The 17,226-nt window shown below is 44.6% G+C and overlaps 1 protein-coding gene across 1 annotated transcript; it reads left to right on the plus strand.

Moving 5' to 3' along the window:
* The first annotated feature begins 11,456 nt into the window (after positions 1–11,456).
* On the plus strand, positions 11,457–13,600 carry LOC137580196 (uncharacterized). Its single transcript, XM_068294115.1, has 3 exons — positions 11,457–12,469; positions 12,667–12,888; positions 12,979–13,600. The coding sequence occupies exons 1-3, from the start codon at positions 11,457–11,459 to the stop codon at positions 13,598–13,600; spliced, it is 1,857 nt and encodes a 618-aa protein (XP_068150216.1).
* Positions 13,601–17,226: the final 3,626 nt, after the last annotated feature.

The following is a 17,226-nucleotide window of genomic DNA, read 5'->3' on the forward strand; positions in this document are numbered from 1 at the left end:
CTCTGATCAATCACAGAATCATGCTGGCTCTCAATCACGTGCGGATCCCAATGCTCCTCCGCCTCCACTACCTGTAGTGCCTCATCGCAAACAATTATTTATCTTTAGGCTTGCTCCAGATACTTCTGAGTCGTCTACCACGGAGACCCCGTGATTGATCTTAAAATCTTCGACTGCGCTCTTTGTATAATGTCGACATTGCTGGTACTTGCATTTCCCCATAGTACGGCAGCGTAATTCCAGATTGGTTTCAGTACGGAGTTGTAAAGGTGGACTTTATACGCCAGGAGTAGAGGGGACCGAGCATTCATGGTCCAATGTAAGCTCCTCGCTCAGTTTAAGCTGTGACTTTTTATCTTCGATATGCTTGACCCAAGTTAGTCTTCTGTCTAGGTGGATGCCAAGGTTAGTGACATCCACGGCGGAGCCATTGCATCTTACAGCGAATTTCCTATTGTAAATGTAAGATTCCATTAGTTTGTGGGTGTACTGTGTGAGCTTTTGCCGGATTTTGAACAAACTGTCAAACTCTATCGAAAGCCTGGGTAACGTCGAGAAATACAGCCGCACAGTATTCTTTTAGTTCGAATGCTGTTCGTATTTCGGATGTTATGCGATTGATTTGTTCAATTGTCCATGTTTTTCGCGGAAGCCACACTGGTGTGAAGGGATTGTGTTCTCCGATGCCAGGCTTTGTTCGGCTTTATGTGGTTTTTAATAACTGCAGTCATCTCATCCGATTGGAGTTCCGAGTACTCACTATCCGTTAATGTGCTCGAAGGGGGAAGTATAAATAAGTTTGATGTTGGATTTGGCTGGTAAACCATTTTAAGATGTGTGGCAAATACGGATTCTCTCTCTTCGAAACTGTCTCTGTAGGAGCGCTTAAAGTTGGGTGGGCTTTCCACAGAGGATGTTTAGGGCTGGTTGGGCTGAGCTTTTCTATGTATTTCCTTTGAGCCCAGCTTTCGTCTTGTCTTAACTCCTTGGAGAGGTTGCGATTGGCATGCCTTAGGCGAAGTTTTGCTGCTGGTGATCGAGTAATCTGCCATTCTCTTCTTAGACGTCAACAGGTTAAGTGTAAGTAGGGGCATGTGGAGTAGACACTCTTGCTGCAGCTTCCATCATCGACTCAAGTGCAGAGACGCACATGTCAATGTCCTCTGCAGCATCCAGTTTCGGCAAACAGTCAATGTGGGGACTCATGTTCATTTTAAATTTAAGCCAATTTGTTTTGTTGTTTGTAAGCCTATATGGGCGATCAAGTACTTGAGGTCTTGTTAATAGTGTGAATAGCACTGGAGAGTGATCAGAGGTTAAATCTAGCAGTGTATCCGCAGTGATCCGATTAAGCGGAATCCTCTTGGTTATTGCGAAATCAATCAAGTCAGGCACTTTCTGTGTATCTGTGGGCCAATAAGTTGGCTTACCCGGTGAGACGCAATCCATCTTATTGAGTGTGTTGTAGAACTGCTTGCCTTTAGGATTCACCAGGCAAGACCCCCAGTGCGTATGTTTGACGTTATAGTCCCCTGCTGGAATGTAGCGATCTCCGAGTGTGTTAAAGAAATCGGTAAATTCCTTTTCATAGATTGAGAAGCGTGGTGGGTAGTACAGGGCAACCAATGTAGTGTTGCCGCAGCTGGTTTGGACGGTTATAGCAGTTGCTTGTAGGTGCTGTGTTTCAAATCTGTTTTATACGGTTTTTGATTAGGATACCAGTCTCGCCATGAGCTTTTCCGTCTGCATGGTTTGTTGCGTAGAAGGTATATTTTGGTATTTGAAAATTATTTTTTGATGTTAAATGCGTTTCCGATATCAGCAAAACGTCGATTTCACTTGAGTCTAGGAATAGTTGCAGCTCATTTTTGTGCTTGGATATGCCGTTAGCATTCCAGATACATAGATGTAGGGAAGCCATTATTTATTCTCGATAAGCTTCTGGATAAGCAGGTTTTGATTCCGCATCAGTTCCTGTTAACAGTTTTGCATGAACGTCATAAAAGCGGTCATGCCTTGATTCAGTGAGACCAATAGGGCTTCTAAGCCACTTGGAGTTTGCTGGCCAAGTTCTGGTGCGCTAGGTTGCGGATTCTGTAGATGGTGGAGTGACGGGGTCTCTTGCGCAGGCTCCGTCTGTCCAGTTCGGAGCACACTAGCGAAGGATACACTAGGACTATTTGTAGCAGGCATGTTAGATGATCTAAAAGCCTTGGCGATGAATACCTCCGGTGTTGAAGGTGATTTTTGGTCCAGCTGGGGGTTTGCGCCTGTTAATGTGTTATTTAAGATCCTTGAAGACAGGACATCCTCTGTAGTTGGCCCCATGGTTCCCTCCACAATTACTGCATAGTCTTAGTGCGACGTTGTTTCTGTCCTTGGAGCAAATGCCATCTTTGTGATGTTCGCCGCAGCCAACACATACTGAACTAAGATTGCAATTGTTAGACGTGTGGTTGTATTCCTGGCAGCCGCTTTGCATCTGGTTGGAGCTCGATTTTAAAAAGCGGCTGTGCGACTTTGTTCCTGTTGATGATGTTGACAACAGACTTAACCGCAAAGTTTTTTCCGGCCGATGCGTCGCTATTTCTTGAGTTGGGACCGATGGCTCAATTCCCTTTAACACAACCTGGAGCCCTTTACTGCTTTTTAGTTGGTAGGTATAGAAGTTGATGTTAGCATTACGGAGGTACTTTTCGATGATGCGGAAATTGTCCTCAGTTTGGGTTTGACATTTAATTTCTTTAATGTTACCCCTATGGAGAGGGATTACAACAAAGTTATTTTCCCCTACTGTTTCTACTAGCTTCGAAATCAGAGCGCAGCAGTTGGCTCCACGGATGTATAAAGGCGGTGGTCTAGCCTAACTTTATCTACAGCGCCAGCTTGATCGTCTTGCTGATCGGCAAGAATTTTAAAACGATTCCCGCTTAGGAGTGCTACTCGTTCATTTGGTTTGGTTATTTTCGGCGTATTGTTACTTTTTTTCCTTTGCGGGCTTAGCTTCTTCTTAGTTATTTTAATATATCTATACATTCCAGTTTGGACAGAAGGCGTTGGGTTTATTCTTGTGGCTGACTCTGCGCGACTTGTCGTTGACGGCTTGAGGCAGGTCAATACTTCGGCAGACGTTGCAGTAGTTGCTGTTAACGAGCTGACGGTGCAGGTTTTCGGTGTTATTGCTTAACATTTAGTGGGGTCGGCGACACCACCGAAAAGTATGCGTTGTTGCGTTGGACCGAGAGTCGACGCTCACGTTGTTGTTGTAAAATTAGTTCTTGTAGCTGTTGCTGGTGGGGATCGAGAGAGCTTGGGCCGGAATTGGTGGACATGGCTTTTCTAAAATTAGCTTTCTGCTCTCTGACGTGACTATCGTTTTTTATTTATATATTTATTGTTTTCTCTCAATTTTTAGTTTTGCTTAGTTTGTTTACGCTTTCGCTGTTGTTGTTTGCATGACTTCCTTGTGTTTTATATTCATAATTCGCCAAATTAATCAGTTTAAACAGTTTTTTTCTTTTTCGTGATTAGTGTTTGGATTGCATTTACTTATTTTTTTCTCTCGTCGTTGCTTCTGTAGTTGCTCCCCTCATCGCCCCCATCATACCATCAGTGCTAGTGGCTTTGTTGTTCTCTCTGCTTTGTGCTTGTGCTCAGCTTCTCTCCCGCGTAATCACTTTTGTAAGGCCGCCTCTCAAAGCTCGGCTTATAACTGTTCTTGCACTCTCTGTTGTGCTGTGCACTCTAGCTGTCTCTTTGTTTTATTTGTAATTATTGATTTTTTATCGATAATTATCTTTGTGCTGTGTTTTAAAATTTGTCTATATATATATATATATATATTTTTTTTTTTTTTTTTTTTTGCCTTGTGTTTCTTTTGGCTTTTCAATGGCTTGTTGTCTACCTACTTGCAAGCATTCCGATCGTTTTGATAATCAGTATAGAGCAATATCTTGTTGGCTCTGCGATGATCTTATTCACTTAAAATGTGCTGGGCTCAATGGCCGCGACTACGACAAATTTTCTGGTTTGTCTGTGTCTAAGCCTGAGCTTGGCCTTATGTGTTGGACTTGCCCATCTTGTGCCAGCCAGCAGCTTGATTTTAGCCGTATGTATAGGGTTTTTCGTTTAAAGTTTCTTTCTTTAAACAAACTGGCCAAACAGCTGTCTAACGAGTGTGACTCTAGCGTACATTTATTTTCGCAATTCAAGTTTGTTCCACCTTCTGAAAAATTGCCCAAGAAATGTACCCTTGAGTTGCCTCGTAAGCAGTCGCCAGCTCTCTCTATTACTTCGTCTCCCATTTTACATTCGCCTACATTATCTTCTTGTACCTCTTTATGCCCTTCTTTTCAGATTGAAGTACCCATTACAAGCCCTAGTGTACCTCAATCTATCCCTCACGGGAACTCTGATCAATCACAGAATCATGCTGGCTCTCAATCACGTGCGGATCCCAATGCTCCTCCGCCTCCACTACCTGTAGTGCCTCATCGCAAACAATTATTTATCTTTAGGCTTGCTCCAGATACTTCTGAGTCGTCTGTGGCAGCTTAAATTGGTAATATATGCCCTGCTAAGGGCATGTTTGAGTTTCCTAGGCCTCGCGAAATCTCCTCTTTTAAAATTACAGTACCAAACGAGTACTTCTCAGCTATGGTTGACCCTAATTTTTGGCCTAGGGCCTAGTTGCACACGAGTTTGCGCCCAAAAGGCGCTCTCGTCCGTTGCCTGTCCACCTTCTTAATTTATCTTCTGCTTCAAAAAACTAATAACGTCTAGTCTTTGCATTCATTATCAAAATGTAAGAGGACTTCCTTCCTAGCTCTCGAACCTGTTCTGTGATAGCCAAACCTTTTCGGCTGACGTATTAGCTTCCTCTGAAACTTGGCTTAACACCTCTGTTTTGGATAATGAAATTCTTTCTAATAACTTTATTTCTTATAGGCTTGATCGTGTTGGTCGTCGTGGCGGTGGAGTACTCATTGCTGTAAACTCGAATCTGTCTTCAAGTGTGGTGCCGATATATCTCCCCTTAGGTGTTGAGTTTATTTGCGTCGAAGTTACATGTTCTAACTTTAGCCTATATATCTCTTGTTCATATATTCCTCCAGCTTTTAATATCATGATCTACGTGCACCATGCTGATGCTTTACGAACTATTTTTGGTCGTCTTAAAGATCATGATTTTCTTAGTTTTAGGTGATTTTAACTTGCCTAATATTTCTTGGCTTGTTGATGATAATCTATCTTTCTTAATTCCTTCATCTCAACATGTTTTTCTTGATAGCCTACTTGAATGTCCACTATATCAGTTGAATTCTTTCCTTAACTCGTCTAAAAGAATCCTTGATCTTGTTTTTGTCTCTGATCCCACTGTTAGTGCTGTATCAGAAACACAGCCACTAGTGAAACCTGAAGATCCTTATCACCCTACCATTGAAGTTACTATTTCTTGCAATTCCGTTACTAATTCATTTAATTACATCTAAAATTCTCGTCGTAGATGTTTTCGTAAATCAAATTTCAATCTTCTTAACAGCCTTATTTTCTCTTTTGATTGGTCATTTCTATTTGAGTGCTGCGATATAGATTGTGCAGTGAAGTTTTTCTACTCTGCTCTTAATTCTCTAATTGATAAATGCGTTCCTTATGTGAATGTCTGTACCGTCTCCAGCTCGCCAGTCTGGTTCACACGTAGGCTCTCTAATCTCCGTAACATTAAATCGAGATATTTTAAAAGATTTAAAAAACTGGTTCGCGACTTGAATATGCAAATTTTTGTATAGCCAAATCTCAATTTTGTCTTTTAAATACTCAATGCTACAACAATTATCTCGTTCGCTGTAAGGCTGAATTTTATAATAACCCCAAAAGATTTTACAACTTTGTCAATTCCAAAACACGCTCTAATGTACTACCATCCACCTTCAGACTTAACGACCAGTCTGCTAATAATGATTTAGATATTGCAGATCTGTTTGCTAAATTTTTTCAGTCGACATATTCTACTACTGTTTCGGATCCCACACCCTATCCCTTTTCAATCCCACATTTAAATTGTATGTTTTTTCCCAGTATTACTGAAGACTGTATTCTCTCTAGCTCCCGGGCCTGATGATATACCTAGTTGCATCCTTAAAATGTGTTCTATTTCCCTATCTAAGCCTTTAGCTCGGTTATTCTTTATATTGAGTGAGACTTGTAGATTTCCTGATATTTGGAAGGAGTCATTTATTATTCCGCTTTTTAAAAAGGGTAGCAAATCGGATGTTTCCAACTACCGTGGCATTGCCAAACTTTCGGCAATACCTAAACTGTTTGAGAAAATTATTACGTCTTCTCTTCAACATCTATCCAGATCCACTATTTCTCCTTGTCAGCATGGCTTCATGAAAGGTCGTTCGTCGCTTACCAACCTTTTAGAATTGACTACCCTTGTACACCATGGCTTCCGTAAAAAGTGTCAAACTGATGTTATTTATACTGACTTCAGTAAGGCTTTTGATACGGTTGATCATACTTTGCTTCTCGCGAAACTTAACATCATGGGTTTTTCACCAAAATTATTGGGTTGGTTAAAGTCGTATCTTATTGGCAGAACCCAAAAGGTGTCTTTTCGTTCCTCGATATCTAAAACTGTTCGAGTTACGTCAGGTGTACCCCAAGGCAGTCATCTGGGCCCACTATTATTTACATTGTTTATAAATGATTTGCCTTTGGCCTTGGCTCATTCACGCGTGCTCATGTTTGCGGATGACGTCAAGATTTGTTATTCCTATAATGATCCTTCTTTCCAACAGTACTTGCAATCAGATCTCGATGCGTTCTGTGATTGGTGCCACGTTAATAAATTACACCTTAATGCCTCTAAGTGTTCTTTTATGACTTTCAGTTGTTTGTCTCCGCTCCTAGCTCATTACTCTATTAAGTGTGTTCTGTTAGATTGTGTTCCATCATTCAAAGACTTAGGCGTTATGTTTGACCCTAAACTTTCATTTAATGTTCATATTTCTTCAATTGTCAACAGAGCAAGCAGCCTTCTCGGCTTCATTAAACGTTGGGCCAAGGAATTTAATGATCCCTATGTAACAAAGGTTTTATACACTTCGTTAGTTCGCCCTACTCTAGAATATTGCTCGCCAGTGTGGAACCCGCAATATGATGTTCACCAGCGTAGTATGGAATCGGTACAGAAGCAATTCCTTAAGTTTGCGCTACGCGGTCTAAATTGGGATTCTTCTTATTAATCTTCCTTCACTTTATAACCGTAGGCTTGTTTTTGGCATTCTCTTTCTCCATAAACTAGTCAACGGCGAAGTCATTTCTACCAATTTACTAGATACGCTGTATTTTTGTGTTCCCTCACGTCGGACCAGAAACTTTTTTCCTATTCACCTTAGTAGATGTCTGACTAACTACTCTCTTCACGAACCTCTTCGTATTCTTTGCCAATCTTTCTCACCTTATCTCTCCTCATATTTCTGTCACTTCTCTTCGCGCTATGCTTTTTATTCATCTACAGCAAAACCAATGAAAATATTCTGGACTTGGATTGGCTGCTTCGCATCCCTGACCACATTGGCTGTGAATCGGGGCATAGCTGGCACCTTGTGCAAATAAAACACCTCCACCGGGCCGGGAATGTTTAGTTGTGTATAAAGCTAAGCTACCTTCTTCATTTAATTACTATCTGTCTTTAGCTTAAGCTTTTTCATCGACTGCTGTGTTAGTTGACGTAAATAAATAAATAAATAAAAACTACTTTGTTGTTGCAACTTAGTATTTATTACTATTAGAACAAACTAAGAGCAATTCGATTGTAAATAGGCGTCTAAGAGACCTACACAATTTTTGCAAACGCGATCTTATTTATTTTTACACTAAATTTTGCGGAGTGCATTCAAAAACACGTCTGCACACGGAGGCGGTTGAATTGGAATATTAGTTGCTGAGGAAGAATTAGTTGCTTTGAACATTCTAAAATACGCAGTTGTTCCGGTAAAATAATTACGGCCAACAATTCTGAATGTTTTGTTAAAGGTAAATTGTCAAGTGACATTACGTATCGGCGACTTACCAGACCCCTTGAGTTCTTTATTATTCCCGATTTAAAACAAGACATATATCTTGGAATAGATTTTTGGCTTAAATTTGGTTTAATAGACAAATTGAAGGAAGATGCACTGATAGTATCGGATATTATTGGAGAAAAGGAAATGATCTTGGAGATTCGGTGAAAATGCGCCGTTCGTCTGAGTCCCAGCAGCAGAAAATTTGTTCAGCAATTGCTAAATTGCCCTGCTACGATACGGAAGGATTAGGTCACACATATCTTAATGATCATAAGATTGATGCTAATATTACTAAGCCCATTAAACAAAGGCCTTGACCGATTTCATTAGCCTTTGAAAGGCTAATGCTCACCGAAGCAGATAGAATGTTAGGTTTAGATATCATTGAAGAATATAACAGACCATGGAGCTATAATTGTGTATTGGTGAGATGTGGCGATAAAGTTCGATTGTGTTTGGATTCTGGAGCAGTGGATCAGTGCACCCGTAAGGCACCCCCTCTTCCCCATATTGATACAATTTTTAGGAGACTGCCACCTGCTCGATTCATAGCTGGACTCGACGTGAAGCGCCCCTTCGTGTCATACCGTCTTATTTGCGCACAAGGGTATTCGTTTACCTAGATGACCTGTTAATCATTTCTGAAGACTTTGAATCGCTTATTGCTTTATTACATGAGGTAGCACCAACAAGTGAAACCCGATCCTGGGAAAATTTGTGCAACAAACGACTTTTCAATTCCAACAACAGTAAAACAGTTAAGGAGATTTTTAGGACTCCCTATCTGGTATCATCGTTTTATTGAAAACTATGCCTCTATTAGCTTTTCATTAACAGTAGGTACTCTTAAAAAAGAACCGATCTCTTAATTGGAACGAAGGTGCAGAAGGTGGCTTCATCAAATCAGATTGACCAAAGAAATATACAAAACAAATCTCCTTCACCCGATTTTAAGAAACCGTTCCTTTTATTATGTAATGTGAGTTTATTAGGTATAGGATGTATGTTAGCTCAAACTAATTCCGAAGGTATACAACTACCAATAGCTTATATGTCAGAAAAACTGAACAAAGCGCAAAGAAACTATACGATATCAGAACTTGAATGTTTGGCAGTAATTAAAGGAATAAAGAAATTAAGAGCATATATTCAGGGACATACTTTTGTAGTCATTAGCGATCCGCTTCTCTACAATGGCTCATGTAACAGAAGGACCTTTCCAGTACCTTTTATCGTCCTGTTTCTCAAAACATTGTAGCGGACTCATTGTTCAGAACTCTTGGAAATAAGACCAATGATAGATTTGTCGTCTAAATATTTTTAATCTAATGAATCTCGTGAACTGGCAAAACGCATTACGGACAACCAGTTCAGATTGCCTGATTTGCGCGTAGATAATAAATATGTTTATAAACGAACCGCAAGCGGAATTAAAGGAAAATGATTCGTGGAAATTGTGGATCCCATATAGTAAAGACAGCACATAACCCCCCGAGCTCAGCACATTGCGGCATAAGAAAAACCAGTGAAAAGATTAGGCGGTACTTCCTTTGGCCCAACTTGGTATCCCAAATTAGAATATATATTGACAGTCGATTGATCGTCGATCACAACACCAAACTAAATTTTCTGAATCCTATTAAAAAGTTTACAAGTTTTACATACACATACACATACACATACACATACACATACACATACACATACACATACACATACACATACACATACACATACACATACACATACACATACACATACACATACACATACACATACACATACACATACACATACACATACACATACACATACACATACACATACACATACACATACACATACACATACACATACACATACACATACACATACACATACACATACACATACACATACACATACACATACACATACACATACACATACACATACACATACACATACACATACACATACACATACACATACACATACACATACACATACACATACACATACACATACACATACACATACACATACACATACACATACACATACACATACACATACACATACACATACACATACACATACACATACACATACACATACACATACACATACACATACACATACACATACACATACACATACACATACACATACACATACACATACACATACACATACACATACACATACACATACACATACACATACACATACACATACACATACACATACACATACACATACACATACACATACACATACACATACACATACACATACACATACACATACACATACACATACACATACACGTCACACATTGAGATACGATAAGTTGGAGTGAAACGTGTACTTGTAGCGTCCTGCTTTTTTCTGCGAAATTTCCGTCTTATCCGTGATCGTAAATCTCGTAGTCCTGCAACTAAATAGTTTGTTAGTGTATCAGTTCACTCTTGGTGTTACTCACGTTCCGCCGGCCGCCGGTCTGCATCGCAAGGGAAAAATTTAACTCATATTTTTTTTTCCCGGCCTCCCGCCGCGCCGGTCTCTTGGTGGTCGGAGGGGTGCGGGGCGCCTTCGTTCTGCATCACCCAACTTTTTCCTCCGTTCTTGTGTTAGTGGGGTGCCAGTCGCACCTCTTGATAAGTTTTGTTAACCACCCACGCTGTAAGTAAACACACAATTGGTGCGATAACCAGCTGTTGGCGGACCTGCCAAGCCGGTTTTGAAAGCTATCAATTGGGAGCCGAGCTTTCACCGCAAAACTTCTAAGCCGAGGTTCTCGAACCCCTCCCATCAGACTAACAGCATAGTTGCGCACCAGCCTAAGTTTTGGTGACGTAGGCGGTGGCCTACCTGGCAGCGGAGCTGCCTGTCATCGCCTGGTACCCGGTTCGAATCCGCTGCGAGGAATTAAAATTAAATTTCATATTCTTTTTTTTTATTTGAAATTTAATCAATTCTGCGATACTCCTTGGCACGGTAGGGGTTCAAATCCGCTGCGGGTAATTTAGGATTCTAAAATTATTTTCTTTTTTTTTTATTTTATTTTATAATTTTATTTTACCCTTGCACACCGAGCGGCCAATATTCCCGCTGCCTGCTGGATTTATCGAAAAAGGAAGCCGAGTAGGAGCGGTATAACTCCCAACGCTTACCAGGGGGAAATACCTGGCTATCAAGCCGAAGAAAATGGAAAGTGAGGAGCTAATGGTGTTTGGGCGTAGCAGAAGGCTGCTACACTCGCCTCCTATCCATGCTAGCCAGCAAGAGGATACTCCAAGGAGATCGCGGGACGCCACGAGTCCATATGGAGAAGCTGCAAATGACTGTGCCCCTCCAAAAAGGTCGAAACTGCAGCCTGTCTGCAAAGAATTAACAGAAATGGGCGTACTGTTGGAGGAGATCTCGGAGAGGATCAAGCCTGAGAAGGAAGGAGGCAAGCGGGCCATTACTATCTCCCTTCGGGAAAAGGTGGAGAGGCTTAAAGAGCTGCAGGCGGAAGTCAGCTCCAGGCTCAGTGGACACCCAATCGAGTTAGTGGCTTTAGAGGCATGCCCCAATTGTTCGAAGGCGCCACCTGAGCGTGTCAGTCGTGCGCAGCAGACTAACGGAACGTCCTCCGTGACCATGCTATCCCAAACTACGCAGACTTCACCATCGGCAAAGCGAGAAGGCGAAGACAATGCACCACGATCATCTGAACCGCCTGGGAAGCTCTCGCGGCAGACGAGCGCTCACGCACCCAAACAGCGTGCTAAAAAACGGCAACCCGTGGAATCCCAGCAGCAGCAGCAGGCCCCACCTACTCCCCAAGGTGACAAACCGCGCCATACAACGATGGATCATGGAACAACCGAGGACAACCAAGGTTGGACAACAGTCGGCCCCGCAAAGCCTCGACATGGAGCCTCCTCGATGCAGGCCAAACCTAAAATCAAGCATAGACCAGATGCAATTCTAATCGAGGCCAGCGACGGGCTTAGTTATAGCCCAGTACTCAAGATGGTGACCAGGCGCACGGATGGCAAACTGCAACATGTCCGCGAGCACGTCTCCAGAGTTCGACGTACTGCAAACGACGCGCTGATTCTGGAGCTCCGGAAAGACCCAGCAACTGACATCAAGGCACTCGGAGAAAATATCACCCTGGTACTAGGCGATAAGGTAGGAGTTAGGCCTCTCCAACAGCAAAGAGCCATAGCGATTTACAACCTAGACGCAGCGGCGACTCGGGAGGAGTTATTGACAGCACTGGCCTCACAGGCTAAAGTCGAAGAAAACGCGCTCACCGTAAAGAGCCTACGGCCGGGCCTGCGGAACTACCAGACGGCAATAGTGAGGGCCCCAGAGGCGGTAATCCAGAAGCTCACAGATCTGGGTTCTGTGATGATAGGGTGGGGAAATTGCCCCATTAGAGCACTCGAAGAACGGCCATTGAGGTGCTTCAAGTGTCTTACCGTTGGCCATGTAGCCGCACGATGCTCTAGCATGGAGGACAGGTCACGCTGCTGCTTCAAATGCGGCGAAGCAGGCCATATAGCAGCCAATTGTCCTGCAAAGGATGCCAATTGCTTCCTATGTGCTGGTCAAGGCCTGAGTCCAAGAAACCACCTAGCAGGCAGCCGCCTATGCACAGCAAGGGGCGACCCGAGGACCCCAAAGCCGCGCAAATGACGTCGTCAGCACTGAAGATCCTGCAGCTGAACCTAAACCACTGCATCGCGGCGCAGGACCTACTGCAACAGACGATCAGAGAGCAGTCAATCGATGTAGCTCTTCTAAGCGAGCCCTACTCTACTGGAGAGTCATCCAAGTGGGTGACTGATTCCGACAGGAGATCCGCAATATGGTCTTGTGGGAGATCAGGCCCGATGCAAGACACAAGGTCCTTCCATCATTTCAGCAGAGCCAAGGTGAATGATCTGGTATTGTATAGCTGCTACTTGCCACCCAGTTTACCAATTGCTCGCTTTGGAGAGGTCTTGGATGACCTCGTAGAGGACGCCAGAGGCCGGCCACGAGTCGTTATTGCGGGCGATTTCAATGCCTGGGCTATTGACTGGGGCTGTCCAAGAACTGATGCAAGGGGACGTATCCTGTTAGAGGCTTTAGCATCGCTCAACCTTGAGACGCTGAATACAGGGGGCAGGAATACCTTCAGCAGAGCGGGAACTGGTTCCATAATAGACCTGACATTCGCAAGCGAGACTATCGCCAGGTCGTCATCATGGGGCATCGGTGATTTCTACACGGCGAGCGATCACGAGGCCATACTGCTTACCCTGGCAGGTCGTCCTAGAGCGTTGCAACGAGTTTTCCCACAGCGAAAATCCTTCCGCTCTGACACTTTGAATGTACCAACTTTTCGTGCGAAGCTGGCGGGGCTGCAAGTACGCTCGACCGCTGAAGACTCCGCAATTCATGTCATGTCTACATTAAGAGCAGCCTGCGAAGGTAGCATGGCGCAGCGTACGTCGTACGGCAGACACCACAAGCCAGTGTGCTGGTGGAACGAAAAAAATTGATGAGGCCAGGCGGAACTGCCTTAGAGCGAGAAGGCTTTACCAAAGGTCCAGAGGAACCGCTCAGTTCGAGCCTCTAAAAAGCCAGTACCAACTTCGGAGGAGACTTCTGAAGAAAGAAATCAGCTCAAGTAAGAGAGAAGCATTCCTATCGCTATGTGATACGGCCGAGCAGGACCCTTGGGGCAAGGCGTACCAAACGATAGTCAAAAGACTGCGTTCGGACCCACTCGATACCCCCTGCGACCCACTGCTCCTAGATCGGATCGTGACGACTCTTTTTCCCAACTGCGAGGAAGCTTTGCGTGACCACCCACTTCGTCACTGCGAGGATAGATTAAAAGAGTGCACATGCGAGGAAGTAATTTCCATAGTCCGCAGGATGAGACCGAACAAGGCCCCTGGCCCAGACGCTATCCCGAACAGAGCCCTTAGTTTGGCTGTCTCACTTGTCCCTGAAGTCTTTACGGAGATGTACAATCAGTGCCTGCGAGAACGAAAATTTCCGAGCATTTGGAAACGCCAGAACCTATTGCTTCTCCCTAAGCCGGGCAAACCACCGAGCGAGGCATCCTCATACCGGCCTATCTGCCTGATAGATACCGCAGGAAAGGTCCTTGAATCTATCATAGGGGCTCGGATACAGCAAGAAATCGAACTACATGGCGACTTATCCGAAATGCAGTTCGGCTTCAGGAAAGCACGGTCCACTACTGACGCCATAAACAGGGTGGTTAATATTGCGGCGGATGCCATTTCTGGAACCAGATGGAGGGGCGGATCCAAAAAATACTGCCTAGTGGTTACATTGGATGTGCGCAATGCCTTCAACACGGCGAGATGGGGCAAAATCCTGGAAGGTCTGGAGTCGTTTGGCGTATCAAGAGGCTTGGTGCAACTAGTAAGGAGCTACTTTGAAGGACGTACCCTACATTACGTTACTTCTGAAGGCACGAAGGAGCAGGATGTTTCATCAGGAGTCCCGCAAGGCTCCGTCCTGGGCCCGCTCCTGTGGAACGTCATGTACGACGGTATCCTGAAGCTGCAGCTGCCGTCGCACACACAAATCGTCGGGTTTGCTGACGACGTAGCAGTGGTGGTGGTAGCGAAGGAGTTGAAGGATGCAGAGGCGTGGTGCACAGATGCAGTCGCCAGTGTCGACCGATGGCTAAGCTCTGCTGGACTAAGCCTGGCGGCCCACAAGTCCGAGGCGGTCCTAATCAGCAGCAGGAAGCTAGTTGAACGGGCCGAGATATGGGTCGGCACCACCCGGATTCTGTCGCAAAGGGCCATCAAGTACCTGGGAGTTATGCTGGATACCCGTCTGTGCTTTCGCGAACACCTTGAATACGCGAATCAAAGGGCCCTTGTCTCTGTAAGGTCACTTTCAAGGATTATGATGAATACGCGAGGCCCCAAGGAGGGACGTAGAAGACTGCTGACGAGTGTCACAAGGTCGATAGCCCTTTACGCCGCTCCTATCTGGGCTGATGCAATGGACAAAAAAAGCTACCGCCGCGATCTAGAGGCGACTTACAGGCTGAGCGCAATTAGGGTGTGCAGCGCCTTTAGGACGGTGTCGGACGAGGCGGCACTGGTTCTAGCAAGTATGGTGCCAATTGACGAACTAGTCAGAGAGTCTAAGGCCATGTACTACGGCAAGAGAACGGACGCATCCAGCGGCTCTTCTTCAGAGACGGGCAACCGGCAGCTCCAGCGGCTACAAAGCATATGCCGGTGGCAGAGGCGCTGGGACCTATCGCCTAAGGGAAGATGGACGCACCGGCTAATTCCGAAGCTCGACCCCTGGTTGAACAGATCGCATGGCGAGGTAAATTTTTACCTAACTCAGCTCTTGAGTGGCCATGGCTGTTTTAGAAGCTACCTGCAGCGGTTTAGGCACGAGACAGCTGACGAATGTACATGGTGTGGTAGTGGAATAGTCGAAGACGCGCACCATGTCGCATTTCTTTGCCCGCGCTTCGACGAACCGAGACAGAGCCTGTGCGACGAGGTTGGGCAAAGAGTCACGGCGGACAACTTGGTTTGGCTCATGTTGGCTGATGTAAAGAACTGGGAGGCGGCTAGTAAATTCGCCGCTACCATAATGAAGGAGCTCAGAAGGCTAGAGAGACAGAGAGGCTAGGATCTGGCAAGGCCGCATGCGAAGCAATGCCAAATAGGCGGTACCGCATGTGCTGTCCCGGATCACTCGCCATCTCCCTTCTCTATCAAACGCAGTCTATGTTGTGAAACGCTATGTATACTTGTACACATACACATACACATACACATACACATACACATACACATACACATACACATACACATACACATACACATACACATACACATACACATACACATACACATACACATACACATACACATACACATACACATACACATACACATACACATACACATACACATACACATACACATACACATACACATACACATACACATACACATACACATACACATACACATACACGGACGGCACTGAAAAAAAGGAAAGTGGTGCGGTCCTATACTCGCGGGCGCTCCCTTTTAAAATCGTTTTCCTGTGTATCCAGAAGGCCTGAAATTTAACTTCGTCGGGTCAAGGAGGGCCTCTATAGGACTACCTACGTACCTCATTGCTGGGACTCCTCTGCCACCTGTGTGCTGGCCCTGACACTTATTTGTCCAACCTCCACTTGGCTGGACCATTGGCGTGGGTAGGGGTGAGGGGAGGCTGCAGATCGTCTCTCTTTACTTTTTCTTCCCGCCTCTCTCATCGTTTGCTCCTGTTTTTGCTGGTGTGGGTGAGAAATATCTTTTTTTTTATCCAGCTTTCTCCAAAACTCTCTTTGCTGTTGGGCAACGTCTTCCTCATCTTCACACCGCTACGTACCAGCTGATCGTACCAGTGTTGGAAAACGAGGGCAGAATCAGGGGAGCCCCTAGCCAGAAATCGGCAGGTGGCGCCTCTGGGCAAACCGCTTTAAAGCTTCTTCTTCCGCCGAATTCAAATTCAAATTTAAATTTAATTTAAATTCAAATTTCAAAAAATTTCACAAGTTGAAACCGATACCCGCCAGTCATATGAATAAATCTGTGGTATCCATCGACCATCAAGCCCGATGCGCAATGGCAGATGTGCAGAATATACAAGGGGAAGTGTCGGTTTTCGGCAGTCGTCCACGGCTCTTGCGGTCACCGCCTCCGTGCACAGACACGCCGGCAAATGCGAATGTTGCTAATAATACAGAGGCACGAGCTATACAGGTGCAAGAAATAAACCACTTTGATGCCCCAGCAGTAACCTCACAAATAGAAGAGCTAAACGAGCTAGGAAACCTGATCTGGCAGCTGGACAGTATGTTCAATAGAGCTGACGATGGGAGAAAGCCAGTCCGCCATGTAAATTTGAGTACAAAGAACTCGATAGTGCGTATGATGGAGCTGCACGAAACACTGTGCCGAAAAATTACTGATAGCCACCCCGCAAAAATGGTCCAAAAGGGCGACTCGCCACGCAAACAACACCGGGGAAGATTAAACATCTGGGTCTTCCGACAAGTCTGAGCCAGCCAGCTAAAACTGCTACGCCCAAACGACAGAGAGAGGACGCCGCCATTCAG

Source organism: Drosophila tropicalis, unplaced genomic scaffold (assembly GCF_018151085.1).
Source record: "Drosophila tropicalis isolate 14030-0801.00 unplaced genomic scaffold, ASM1815108v1 contig_830, whole genome shotgun sequence".
Taxonomy (NCBI): domain Eukaryota; kingdom Metazoa; phylum Arthropoda; class Insecta; order Diptera; family Drosophilidae; genus Drosophila; species Drosophila tropicalis.